This window comes from Schistocerca piceifrons, chromosome X, assembly GCF_021461385.2.
Source record: "Schistocerca piceifrons isolate TAMUIC-IGC-003096 chromosome X, iqSchPice1.1, whole genome shotgun sequence".
Classification (NCBI taxonomy): domain Eukaryota; kingdom Metazoa; phylum Arthropoda; class Insecta; order Orthoptera; family Acrididae; genus Schistocerca; species Schistocerca piceifrons.
The window spans coordinates 72,110,472-72,125,611 of record NC_060149.1 but is presented as its reverse complement, the minus strand read 5'-3'; the positions used below and the strand labels follow the sequence as shown (position 1 = coordinate 72,125,611).

The 15,140-nt window shown below is 42.9% G+C and overlaps 1 protein-coding gene across 1 annotated transcript in view; it reads left to right on the top strand.

Annotated features, from left to right (window-relative positions):
- Nucleotides 1–15,140, top strand: part of LOC124722180 (dynein axonemal heavy chain 5) — an 843,802-nt gene that overhangs the window by 765,228 nt on the left and 63,434 nt on the right. Inside the window, exon 70 of the mRNA XM_047247380.1 lies at nucleotides 14,725–14,987. Coding sequence (XP_047103336.1) covers nucleotides 14,725–14,987 — 263 coding nt within the window. The remainder of the gene's footprint in view (nucleotides 1–14,724; nucleotides 14,988–15,140) is intronic.

The window sequence follows — 15,140 nt, the reverse complement described above, 5'->3', positions numbered from 1 at the left end:
ACAGTACTGATAAATATTCAAAATGATTACTAACCTAAGTCTTCGTTCATCCACAAACAGAGGCGTATTTGTAATATTGAAGCTAGACTAGGTATCCTTGTCTTCCTTGAGTGGGCATTGGAAGGCGTTTACACACGCGTATACGAGGGTAATCCCAAAGGTAAGGTCTCCTAAGGGACACGCAAGTGCCAACGCAGGCACAAATGAGAGATCCTTAATGCTAATGGCAAGCAGAATCCGCAGTGTTGACTGCATGGTGGCAAGGTGATAAAAAGCAAGACTATGGACACAAAGGTCTCAGGTTCGATCTCTCACCAATCCCACGATTTTTATGTGCCGTTTTACACATATTTCCCCTGGGGCAGTGTTTGTTGGTGTGAAAAATGCCGACTTGTACTGTGGTCCGAAAGCCACGTAAAACTGTAGGTTCCCCTATTAACTAGCTAGGTAAGTCAACTCAAAGGTGGGATGAAGGCAACAGCATACCACCTCCAATAAGTCCGTGCCTATTAAGGCACTGTGGTGTTCAAACGACTCTTGCGGCTGATGACTGCTTTCTTTCTATGGGTTCCAAAACTAATGATCTTCAGGTTATTAATATTTTTGTGTTTTCATGCTGTAGCTTTGATACCAGTAAATGTAAGTAATCGGCCGAGCACTGTCACCGTTCGAGTTGTCAAGGTGGTAGACGACGATGCTGTCGACCCCAGTTACAATTTTGGTCATGGCTATATTTCATTCGAATACCTCTATGGGCCTTTCTGCGTTTTTCAAGATATACTTTTATACACTTGGTACGCTTCCAAATTGATATCTGATAGAGCTGTATTTAGCAACATGAATCAGATATGTTTTCCGTGCAATATATCGGACAACACGTCAGTGCAGCGAGATTTCGTTTGTGTGTTGCGCATGGTGCAAGAAATATTTGTGTTTTGCTTGCTTCTGTGATAGGTTTCACCCCACTGAATGCGAGAAAGCTCACGAATAGACTGTCAATAACTGGAATTACGCAATAACACACTTAAAAGTTGTATTTTTGCATTATGTATCCCGATGAAAATAACTGTAAACAGGTTATATGCCTACTTGCTTATTATCGCGCTTCTCGATGCTTTCCTCAAAAAATTAAAATTAAAATAATAAGAGAGACAGAGAGAGAAAACAGAAATGTATTTCAAATGTCAGCTCAGTGACGCCATGTTCGTCTCGTGGTGTAAAGCAAGGATAGTTGATAGGTAATATCTCGTTGTACTAGCGATATGTATGGCTACAGGGTTCTTTGTTTTCTCTCTGCAAACAACTAGAACAGAATTCAGTAACAAAGTGGTAAGAACACCTACTCAGTGCGCCAATTAAACACTCAGCTATTCTTGGTTATTTTGTTAATCGTCTGTAATACAGTAAACATCCTTGATTGTTGATTTGTAATTACTACCATTGTTATTGTTATTCGTCACCCCACAACAGCTTTCCTATCACTCATTTCCGCCGATGCACGTAACGAATGGATCAGGATGAATGGAACGTGGGATGTTACGTCACGGAGAATATACACATTTATCTCGGCGTCTTGTATCAGGGTAATATGAAAATCTCAATAAGAAAAGACGACAATAACACCCAACTATTTCTGTCCACTTAACACCATGACGACAGACAAATTGGCGTCTCACTGTATTTTGATTATAATTCGTTAGCCTTTTTGCGACCTCATTTTAATACCTCGTGAGAGCAGGCGTAATATTTTTCTTTTTGAACTCCGAACAATAACACACAAAGAGAGTAGATGGAAGGATACAAAGAAAAAATCAGACTCATTCATTATAAGAAGACTAAACAAGAGGGAAACATTATGAAAGCAATGAATACGCTGGTTAGTATACCTTATTTGTATAGATCTGAAGATGAAAAAGTGCAGATCTGCACAGAGCCCGCATCTGCACTTTTGTTTCTGTCTTAATGGGCATAATTTTTAGTTTCTTCTCTTCTGAATTATCAAATGAATTGATTATTACGTGGTACAGAATAATTAGGTAACTGTGTTTCTTACAACTTCCATTCGCACCAACATTTTTCTACATTCTCGTGCAATTCATGAAATTCTACTTGTATGATCACAAGACTGCACATAGATGCAATCGATTTCGAGGTGCAAAGTGTTTGTTATCTTACTTTTCGTGACAGGTTGGCAAAGTTGGTTTCTAAATACTTTTTATTGTACTGAAATAATCTTTTGTAACAAAGTAACAAGGTAAGTGTTTTATTCGTATATATTTTGTGGGAAACTGTAATCGTGATGGAAGATTACACACCTGAATGTTTGACACAGCTTGTAGGAGAAAACGCTGCATATTAACCAAACCCCGCGCCTCCTCTCCGTATCCTCCTATGACACGAGCACAGGATTCTCCTCCTATAACGCTACAGAGCTGTTCCTAGCACAGCTGAGAATTGGCAACATCGTCGCAAACATTTGGCAACACTGTGACAGTGCAATCACTTCCGCGTATGGTACTGAACTGACTCGCTAAATTCACTTGATATTCCCTTTCCATTTGAATGACTCGTGGTATATAATCCTCACGTAAACTAAGACACTGAGACAGAAATTTCAATTTTTTGGCTAAAGAAATGCTATTCTTCACATAAGTGACAACTTTTAATATATTTCACGATGCGTTACGAGGCTGAGCGACCAATACCACGACGAGAGTGGCGTGCTGGCAGCAGTGTGTCTGTAGCACCGCGGTACCGCCCCTGTCTCGTGTTTCAACGGTTAAGAGAATCGTGAGTTCTAACCGTGGTAGCGGCGGCGCGTTCGAGCTTTTCTTTATGTATTATTTCATGGAGCTGCGAATTCCCAGAAAAAATTCTGTAACAAAATCAGAAGAAAACCTTTACACATCAAATCCTCGTGGCAGATCGACTCAGTAAGTTGTGTTAATGGTCGTAGATTTCGGCTTTCTGACTGCCAAGCTGCTATACAATACAAGCGTCTCTGAAGAAATTCGAATCGACCGTCAACGATACGCAATTCAATAATGTTCTTCACTTGAGACTCCCATGCCAGGGTGATAAGTATGAAGGAAATAAATTGATTAGCAAATCGCAAGAAAATACTTTCAGCTCAAAGTGCAATGGTAAAAAACTTACAATGCTGCACAACAGGTAACGCCTCTTTCCGCTGCTGACAAGCAAATTTTGAGTTTCTAGGAACACGTAACTTTATTTATGAAATGCCATATTTGCATACCTGTTGAGTATGACAAAGCATACCATTTAAACACAGACCCAATCGAAATCTAAGTGAGTAGTATTTTACTAATTCGTGCAGATAGAGGTACGCTTGTGTACAGATACTCAGTTTTGTTAAAACAGACTTACTTTCGTCGTAAGGTTATCGTGGGTAGTTTTATTTCATTTCTTACAATACAGTGCACAGTATTCGTAAGGTTTCTTTTAGTGTTGTTAAAACAATACTAGACATGAGAGAGAAATTAATCATCCACGATATATGCGAATTCTCTGATGTTATCTATAACAGACTGACAATGCATATGCAGTTTACTGATTACATGCATGTAAAAAACTTGTTCTGAGTTAAAGCAGTCAAACAAGGTTTGAAGAAGAATAAAATGCCACTACCAGACGACATCTAACGTAGAAAATACTTTTCTGACTATTTTGGCACGATGCACTCTCCCCATACATAATGCAAAAGCTTCGGGCCGCATCTGCTGCTTGGCCGTCTATTAAACCTGAAAAGAACAAAATGACGCAGAAGTTTGCCTTTTACCACATGCGCCTATTTTGGGTTGAGAAGTGAGGAGAATTATGTTCAAAGTTCCATTAAATTGTTAACTTCAGCAGACAGCAGAATTGCGTTTTAAAAAAATGTAGTAGCGGATGTAATCGAACACGCGACGTCTTATGAACAGTGCGCGACGCTTACCGATAAGCTAGTAGCTGTGACGTAGCTACAGCACCTCTGGAAGTGAACAACAGGTCCTCCAGAACTTCGGCATTCCATAGTGCTGTGAGATAATGCATATGGCCGGATATAGACTTCTGAGAGACAGACAGTTACAGCATTTCTTTTGCACTGCACGATGGTTTCAAAAAACAGATAGAGCAACAGAGTAGCTCAAATGGAAAGGAACACTTCCTATTTAAATTTCTGCATCATACACTATTGTCAGTTCTGTGTAGGTGGCAGTTACGTTATTTTATTTCGGTGATTACAAAATAGAGTCGAATGTATGCACTGGGTAGCCAAGGCAGCCAGTTCATGGCGATTCGGTCAAACAAGTAAATGAATGTACTGAACATCCTGCAAACCACTGCAGGGAGCCTGTGTGTCAGAATTCTCATCTTGTGTGCCGCAACGGTGCTATGGTAGAGAAATTAGTCATCGAGAAGAAGGGTTGGTGGTCTGTTGGACTGATGATAGTTTCATATGATGATGGTCTCGGTTCGATTCCAACTTCTGCCGATGTTTTTCGATAGGGAGAGGCAGATTCTATTCTCTTCTGGCTACGCCAAGTGAAGAAGGTATAATGGCATTGTGGTCTGAAAATCACATTAAACATTATATTCCTTCTCTACCAAGTGGACGTTAGGTGGAACCACAATAAAGTAAGGAGTGGCGACATGTAGAAACTCTATCACCAGTAACCTTTCTTATACTAGTTATTTATTTCTAGTAACGAAACACTTATTCCGTCTTTTATTTGAGCTTCTGTATGTCGATAAAATTGGTTCTGAACTGGGAATGCAACTCAGACCGCCCTTAACGCGGAATTTGATCCCTTCGTGAAAATACAGCTCGACTACAACTTGTTGTTTGTTCAAAACTGCAGATTCCTCAATATCTGCACATATTGCGCATGAATGGGTTGGAATCCTGGCCCAGCACTAAACTTTTCACTAGGTATTATCAAGCTCAAGCATGAGAACACCTATCTGCTGGTGGATAATAATTTTTATTTTTAATGCATTTTCATTCGTTGTCAACACTAACGATATCTGACGTTTTTGACTCTCAGTGAGACACAGAACTATTTGCGAGATCACTGTAAGTTCAAGGATGTTATTCCGAGCTGCTGGTGGAGTAAAATTCGGTAAGTGTCGTCTCTTTGCGTGTAGTCAACAACGATATGTTTGAGGTTCGATTTTCAGTCAGCACTGAACACTTCGTCATATTATTTCTAGTTCAAACATGCTCACATGGCGCTGCTGGTGTAACAAACCCATACTTACCGTTCCTTTTCTCTAGAATATAACAGCAATACGTACTGGGTTGGAGTCCTGGGAAGGAAAAATTAATGTTTCGCCTCGTCATTTCATTTAATACATCTAGCTACTGCCGAGAAAATCCGATATGTCAAAGTTGATTGTGCTTCGATAACAATCCGATTAGGTTCTGGGTTCGAATCCCTGTCCAACACAAAGCTTTACCTCACTGCATTTCAAGTAAGTTACTTGTGAAGTAGCAATATTTAACACCTCTCGTAGTTCGTCAACAGGGACAATAGATGCTGGGTAGGAATTCTCGTCCGTTGAAAATGTTACGTTATGTAATTTGAAGTTGATATTTGCTAACTGATACTGTCCAAAAATGAGGTATATCACTCTCTTTATGCCTAGTCAGGAATGACTGTTAATTTCTGTCAGCCACGAAATCTTAGCCTGCATGATTGGTTCAAATGGCTCTGAGCACTATGGGACTCAACATCTGTGGTCATCAGTCCCCTAGATCCTAGAACTACTTAAACCTAACTAACCTAAGGACATCACACACATGCATGCCCGAGGCAGGATTGGAACCTGGGACCATAGCAGTCTCGCTGTTCCGGACTGAAGTGCCTAGAACCGCAGGGCCACCGCGGCCTAGCCTGCATGACCTGGGTTTGAATCCATATGCAGAACGAGGCGGTTCGTGGTGTCATTTGAAGTTCATACATACTCTCAACTAGCTGCTCGTGAATAACGTAAATCTTCAATGACATTTTGTGTTAAATAACAAGTATGGTATGTTACTTTGAATAGGAAATCATGAATACGACGAACGTACTACGTGCATTACCTATCTGACGTAATAATGAGAGTGCTAACATTTCAGGTATGTCATTTATTGTAATAAATGTGAGCTTACAAGCCTTAAGTCTTATCTGTGATGAGGTGTTCCCTGATATTTGTAGTATCGTGGTATTACTTTACATCTTGAGTTACTACGATACAGAGCAGTGTTTTCTAATGGTGATTTGTTGGAACCATTTTCAATAGTCAAACGACTGTACCAAGGAGCGATTATTGGACCTGCTAGACAGCTGCGTTATCTAGGTCGCATGGGAATCAGGTGAAATGCAATTCAGGTCGTTCGGATACCTTTGAGCACGACTGTACATAAAATCAGAAGTTAAATATCAAATGTTTTCACCAATAGCGAAATTCTGGAACCTTAATTGACGATAGAATTGTTTTTGCCTGACTGGGATTCGGACCCAGCATCTAGCACCGTCGTTTTCTAGCCAGGACCAGACGATAAATAGCTATTGTTGGTTCACCAGTAGCGAGATGGGCGCATGTTTAGCTAGACATCAGGCGACGAAAAGTTCTGTGCTGAATAGAATTCAAACCCCGCACACGTGGTCATGAAGAAACTTTAACTGTCAAATTTTTTTTCAATAATAGCTAGGAATGGCATGTTTGTACTTTCAATGATGTGATGGAAAATACTCTGCTGGCTAGAAGTTGAATCCACAACATGTCGTCGTTGGTGATCACAACGAACACAACGTCAAACCCAAATCCGTTTTCACCAGTAGGATGGAGAGGAATGTTTGAACTTGAAAAGATGTAAGGAAACGTTTGATCTTGTAATGTTGTGATAAAAAGCTCATCATGTGGCTGTGAGTTGAAACGAACACGTTACAGCTGACAACGCACGAAGAGACGTTGAAAATGCAACTATTTTCACCAGTAGTTCGAAGTGGACATGCTAGGGCTTGAAATGAAATAATGAATATTTTGTGCTGGTCAGGATTCGAAACCAGACAGGTGCTTTTCGAGGACGCCTAGAAGAGTTTGCAATCTTCGGGAACACAGTGAAATCGAATTCTAATCCCAGTCCGGCACCACAATTTTCAACGTCTCAGTTTCAAATAAAGTAATAAGTGCCTTGTGAACTTACATGGCCATTGGCTCATTAAATGAAATACGTTTTCTAGTTTACGACGACTTGCTGGTGTCAGAGTCTCTGCCTTACGGGGTTTCACCATCTGTCACAGCTCAAACGAATGCCCAGTCGGCAGCGAAGGAATGCTATCTTTACTGCGGATATTGAACTACGGAGCTTACTGGCGTTCTGCACTTGGCGTTACTAGGGGTGAAGGTGAGCTACTTGTGTGTGTTAAAAATCTACGCCTGACGTGAGATGTGAACCTACACGTTTTACACATCAATACAAGATTAATCCACCAGACCACAGAACCCCCTGCCAAGCACATAATTATGAATTGCAGAGTATTCATTTAGATGTAGATACAGATGTCAAGGGACGCGTAACAGGAAGAAGGGCGGGATCTGGGAATGGATAGAAGTGCAGAAGTGCAAAATATAAGCGTGAAATGCTTGCAAAGTATTGCTTACTTAGACATGTGCCACAGTTCGTTTTATCGTTGGACCGAGAGATAAGGAAGGACTGTTCTCAGAACGAAGAATGGGTCATAGAGAAGGGGAGATCAAAGAATACGGTTTCATAGGTGGTGAGAGGCATGATAGAGAGTAAAGACAGCAGCAATTAAAAGAGAAAATGTAGCGTCATTGGAAACCGCTAGATTTGTTTACAAAATTTTGGGGGAGTGTAATAGAAGGGCACTTGCGGCGATAGTGTCAGATAGAGAGAGTGTGAGAGAGAATAGAAGAGATATTAACAACGAGTAAACATAAATGTGCAAATGTGTGTGAAATCTTATGGGACTTAACTGCTAAGGTCATCAGCCCCTAATCTTACACACTACTTAACCTAAATTATCCTAAGGACAAACATACACACCCATGCCCGAGGGAGGTCTCGAAACTTCCGCCGGGACCAGCCTCACAGTCCATGACTGCAGCGCGGCTAATCCCGCGCGGCGAGTAAACATAATATGAAATCGTTGGCGTATTGTGTGGAGGACGGAGGGTATATTCATGGATGGAGGGGAAGAGAGAGACGTATTTGAAATAACAAAAACTACTGTGACAGAGTCCATCTACGCTGATTAGTTTGTAAGTATGTAGACAGGGTATAAATGAAATCAAAATAGAATACTTAACAAACTGTATATTCATAAGAAACCCACTTGAATTAAAAGGGCAACTCAAAGGAAAGCTAACCCATATTGTATCTTTTCTGTTGCCACGCGATCTTCCACTAGCTCCCAATGAGGAAAAATGACGAAAAAGAAGACATAACAAAACATTTTAAGAACTCTAACATTTTATCCAGAATCCTTCATTATTTTGTCCTTCTATCACGCGTCTTGGCATAGAATGTATAAGCCGTCGGACGTAACAGCCTGAAGAAGCAACTTCCTCCCAGGTTTCCAGGACGCAGTCCCAAAGAGCGTCCACAGTAGTTGGTTGGTTTCGTGGCCAGTTCTCTGTTAATGTTCTGGCGACCTCAGCCCACATGTTTTCCATGGAATTCGTATCAGCCGCCGATGGCGGCCAGTCCATGACGTTGACGCCAATCGTAGAAAGCCGCTGCTGAACAAATGCAGACTTGTGAATGACAGAATGGTCCTCTTCCAATGTGACGTCCCCTTTTGCGTACAGCATTCGCACTGACGGAAGCATCACATTTTCCAATATGTGGGCATACTGCGCGCTGTCCAGAGTTCCTTCTATCCTGTGAAGAATTCCCGCCCCTCTCGCAGAATTCCAACCCCAGCAGGTAACAGATAGCCGGCCACTTCTTCTCGTCGTGGTTACATATTCGCGTCAATGGCGAGTCCCTTGCGGCCTGTAAACGATTCGTGGACCGTCGTTATTGGTGGAAAACACCTTCTCATCAGTGAAAATGACGTTGTCCCACGACGCCCTCAGATGGAGCTCCGCAAATGCTAGCCGGTATAAAACGTTGTCTTCGCTGAGCTCTTGTTTCACGGCGGATCGTCGTGCATGCAGTCAAGCGTCCCTCAGCCTTCGGCGAATCGTGTCACTGGAGCCGGGGAAGTTGGTCTCCCGCCGCAACTGCTTCGCGTTCAGAAAGAGATTTTCTCTGCTCCTAGACACTAGGTCCCTGTCTTCCTGCTGTGAGATCACTCTCTTCCTGCCTGAGCCAGGAGCCCTGTTGGTGGTGCCTCTTTCAAGGCAGATCCTCCATCATCTCGTTGCAGTGGTATGTGGTACGCCATACCGTCTGCCAGCTTCTCTGATGGAACATCCTCCTTCCTCAATGAGAGCGACGACTCTACCTCGGCCGGCCGGAGTGGCCGAGCGGTTCTAGGCGCTTCAGTCTGGAACCGCGCGACCGCTACGGTCGCAGGTTCGAATCCTGCCTCGGGCATGGATGTGTGTGATGTCCTTAGGTTAGTTAGGTATAAGTAGTTCTAAGTTCTAGGGGACTGATGACCTCAGATGTTAAGTCCCGTAGTGCTCAGAGCCATATGAACCATTTTTTGACTCTACCTCGAATAGACCTCTCCCAGTGAGCCATTACGGCAGACAGCCTGCTGTGTATTTCTTCTTGCCGCTCTTATACTGATTCCAGGAGAGGAGGTATACATATTTACGTCAAACGGACCGGCAGAGGCAGAGGCATGCGGCGCAGCCGTGCTGGCTCGTCCCGGGCTGCGAGCCGCGGCTAGTACAGACCCGGGCCGCATGACCACGATCACCCCTTGAAGGATCAAAAGTTACACCTAACCTATCCAAGTCTGTAGTACAAACTAACGCAGCTACAGCTATTATGCTATAACATGTGCAGGCACACCTACAATTGACGATTTATTCAAATATTTGACGAACAATACTTTCAAAAATACATTCATTTTAAACATAGCTATCACAATATATTTCACCTAGCTAGCAATAGCATGACGCAGGAAACTATACTTTCTTGTAAGCGCTGTGCATTAGATGTAGCCTTAAGAAAACCTGTATTCAACCACGACAACTAAGCGGAATGTAAAAGTAAACAGGTTCGTCGGCAGCTTCTCCAAATAATAGTATATACTTAGTATATAATACACGTTTTGTGCACTTACAACATGTACTCAGTGTCTCTGAAACAATGCGTGCTGCACGACGGAAATTACTTTCTGCTGAGGCACTTCATTTACATCTCAATGATACACGACTACTAGAGAACATTGCTCTTTACGGCAGTCAATCCACTTGTAAATTAACATCATGATATCGCAGATATTAGGCAACACGTTACTAGGGATGAGTAAGGCCTTAAGGTTTGCAACTAAACATGCTACTCCTAGCTACTACTGAAAATGAAGTTGATTATTAACGTGTCTTCATAACCATGTGTGCGGCGTTCGCCTCTCAGTCAGCATAGACGTTTTCGTCACCTTATTTCTAGTTAAACGTGTGCACATCTCGCTGATGGTGGACCAACATTGGACATTTCTCGTCTGTTCCTGGTTAGGCAACGACGGCGGTAGGCGCCAGGTTCGAATCCCGATCAGGCAATACAACTTCAGTCGTCATTTAAGGTTCCAACCCCACTACTGGTGACAAACTGTGATATCTACATTCTGATTTTACGTACTTATTCAACAATCCGGTTAGGTGCTGGGTTCGCATCCTTGTCCCCAGCATTACATGATGGCATTTCAATTTTAAACATGTGCATCCTTTATTCCTTGACAATGCCACACTACACAACGTCTTTCGAGGTTAATTACCAAGAAGGTAACTGTCATGTTAGGGTTCCCGCTTTCGTACAAACATAATCGTCATTTACGTTCAAGTTGAGAACTGATAACTGATACTGGTGCAAACGTCAATATTTGACGTCTCTTTCTGCCTAGTGATCGAGTCTCGATAAGGCACAAAGCTTTGCTTGGTTAAAAATGGCTTTACGTTCTGGCTTTACACCCGGATCCAGAACGAAGACGTTGGTCATGTCATTTAAAGTACAACTTTGTGTACAAGTAACTGTTGATGAGTAATGTGAACAATGATATTACTTGTGATTCGCTGTTAATGTTGGGATTCCCGTAGAGTGGTTGCCGCTGTTAATCACGTTTTCTTTTAACTGCTTACTATTTCATAAAGTTGATGCGAAACCACTCCCCATTGAACGTTGAACGACGTTCAGCATGTGTTGGGTAAACCTTTCGTCAGCAAAGAACTTGTTTCCAATTGCCATACAACTTTATAAATCCATATACTGTCTGAAATATTTAATTGTGCCTAAGGATTACTGAACGATTTATGTGACTAAACTAGTTGTCCCATAACATTTGAAATGTCACTTATTGTAATTAAGTTTAGTTTACAAACGTTAAGGACTGCCTGATCTCTTCTGTACTATCGTGGTGTTACTGTACATCTGGACGGACTGTCATAAAGACCGGTGTTCTCTAGTAGTCTCTAGCGGTACCCATTGCGTATCTTACAACGACTGTACTGTGGAGGGTTGCGACTATGTGCAACACAGATATGCTATGTTGGTTACATACATTCAGGTGCAGCCTACACGTTCGAATTCAGGGGTGACCCACTTTTTTTGCTGTCGAGTGTACATGTATCACATTGGAACAACCGAAATAAAATGTTCAAACCTACCTACGTTCTGTATTTTAATTTAAAAGACCTACCTGTTACCAACTGTTCATCTAAAATTGTGAGCCATATGTTTGTTACTATTACAGCGCCATCTATCACAAAGCTAAAAATTGATCCAACTAATACATTCATATTTCTTTACGTACTACACGAGTATGTAATAAAAAATGGGGGTTCCTATTTAAAAAACGCAGTTGATATCCGTATGTGCTATGGCAGCGCCATCTAGCAGGTCAACCATAGCGCCATCTGGTTTCCCCCTTCAAGCTAGACAAGTTTCGTTCTTTGTAGTTTTTTCGTTTGACGCTTATTTCGTAAGATATTTGGCCTAGTCACGATCAATGGACCACCCTGTATATGTGGTTTATATATATGTGGTTTATATATATGTGGTTATATACTAACTAAAAAAATCAAACAACAAAAAATAATTAATGCAGGCTATTTCGGGAATATATTCGTCTAGGTAATAGATTTAAGTGATTGACATTGCATGATCACAGGTTAATGTAAGCGCGAGATAAGCCATTGCAAATGTGAAATGCTGGTACAGTAATAGCCGGTGTAGCTACCGGAATGTTGAATGAAAGCGTGCAAACGCGAATACATTGTATTGTACAGTTGCTGGATGTCAGATGTGGGATGGATTTCCATGCCTGTTGCACTTGGTCGGTCAATACAGGGACGGTTAATACTGCTTGTGGATGATGCTCTAGATGTCGTTCAATGATGTCCCTTACGTGCTCTATTAGAGAAATATTTGATGGTCGAGCAGGCCAAGGCAATATGTCGACACTCTTGGTTACAACAGCGTTATGTGGGCGAGCGTTATCCTGTTGGAAAACACCCTCTGGAATATACAACAGGTCGAAGTCAGCTTCCGCTGATTGACATACAGATTTGCAGTGAGGATGCGTGGGATAGCCACGAGAGTGCTCCTGCTGTCATACGAAATCGCACCCCAGACCGTAACTCCAGGTGTAGGTCCAGTGGGTCTAGCAAGCGGACAGGTTGGTTGCAGGACCTCAAATGGCCTCCAACAAGCGGCCATCACATGCACCGACGCAGAACCAGGGTTCATCAGGAAACACAAAAGACCTGCACCCTGCCCTCCAATGAGCTCTCGCGTAACACCACTGAAATCACAAAAGGTGATGGTTTGGGGTCAGTGGAATGCACAGGGCGTCTTGCTCGGAGTTGTCTTTTAAGTAACCCATTTGTAACAGTTTTTTACGTCACTGTGGTGCCAACTGCTGCACAAATTGCTGCTGCAGATGCAATGCGATACGACAGAGCTCTATGCCGAACACGATGGTCTTCGCTCTCTGTAGTGCCAGGTGGCCGCCCGGGACCTATCATGTACAGTGTCTATATTCCTACCAAGTCTTTCTGCAGTATCGCAAAAAGAACATCCAGGTTCTCGTAGCCCTATTAACTACCTCGTTCAAACTTAGTGAGATTTTTAAATTGGCGTCTTTGTCACCTTAAAGGCATTCATGACTTCATCAACTCACTACTTCCAATCCCAAAAGTGACTAACGTTCAAGACTGTTACAGCGTATATCTAAAGCAAACCTGATATGCGTCCTCATAGCGGCACTACTAGCACCACTTTTATTCGACTGGCGCGAAATTTGAATAGACATCATCTTTCAGATGTAGAAACACGCCTACCAACTTTCGTTATGTCGCACAACTCCTTCCTATTGTGATTTTTTTCCCGTCAGTGTATGCAACCAGGGCGAGATAAACAATGATCATTTCAGTGCAGGTGTACAAACAAGCCCGAATTCCGACGAGAATCAGTGGTCGCTGCAAGTAGCGAAGGTAATGTGCAGGGGCACTACGTCAGTAGTGTGTGAATAAGTTGGGAATTGGGGTCGGTCAGGGACCGTGTCCGGATAGCCGGGAAGTTCAATACGACCGCTAGCGAGAAACGGAAAAACCTAGGTTCGAGTCCTGGTCCGGCACAAATTTTCAACTTCCATCATTGATTTAATTCAGTGCCGACAAGCAGCTAATGTCATTGTTCATTTGATTAAAACATACTGTTGTCGCTTTTTCGTTTCCGTTTCTTATTACATTGAATGATGTGTTTACATGAATACGTGATATGTTATTGAACAGGACTTGAAGAGAGGAAGTGTATTACTGAATAAAAAATATACGGTGAGTTTAAAAAGACGTACTGCTGTTCATATCTTGATTCAAGAAAGGCAGTCATGCTGTTAAATGTCCCCCTAGTAGCTAAACAACAATTGGTTTATTCTACTTCTAGACAAAAAGTTATTGGGGTTGGTCAAAATAAACGGGACATCCTGTGTGTGGAGGTTCAGGGAGATGGCCTTGGTATATGTTGAAGCAGTAGTGATGCGTTCCAACAGTGTATAAGATGGAGGAGACGTTTGTTTTTGCTGGCTGGTGTGGCCGAGCGGTTCTAGGCGCTACAGTATGGAACCGCGCGACCCCTACGGTCGCAGGTTCGAATCCTGCCTCGGGCATGGATGTGTGTGATGTCCTTAGGTTAGTTAGGTTTAAGTAGTTCTATGTTCTAGGGGACTGATGACCTCAGAAGTTAAGTCCCATAGTGCTCAGAGCCATTTGAACCATCTGAACGTTTGTTTTTAGTCTGAGATTTTCGAAGACGATCAAAGTATTAGAATGCTTACAGGCAGACAGGCTTTCAGTCCATTTGTATACTTCGGCAGAGCATATCAAAAGGCATGTCTTATGAACATGCACTGTAGGCTTACATCTAGGCAGTGGTTAGAAAAGTAATGTAAGTACCCCAATGCAGCCAGCCTCATTTATATTTCGCTTTCTCACCCGGAGTTACGCTAATTGGCATTGCTTGGCCAGGCCGTTCGGTTGAATTGTTATAATAAAGGGATAGTTAAGTGAGTTCGTCCCTGTTCTGCCTCCACTGCGCAGGGCATTTCCTGGCCGACGGTGTGCTACATGCTGGGGGAGGTGCAGTACGGCGGCCGCGTCACCGACGACTTCGACAAACGGCTGCTGACCACGTTCACACACGTCTGGTTCTGCGATGTCCTGCTGCGGCCCGGCTTCGAGTTCTACCGCAACTACAAGGTGCCCAACACGCGGAACCTCCAGGGCTACATCGACTACATCAATGGGCTGCCCGCCACCGACACGCCGGAGGTGTTCGGTCTGCATGGCAACGCCGATATCACGTGAGTTATGATCGGGGTTACTTTAATAAGAGTATGCTCGTTCCAGCCCGCCCGGCTAGCCGCGCCGTCTAACGCGCTGCTTCCCGAGCTGGAAGGCGGGCCGGTCCCCGACACGAATCCGCCCGGCGGATCTGCGTCGAGGTCCGGTGTGCT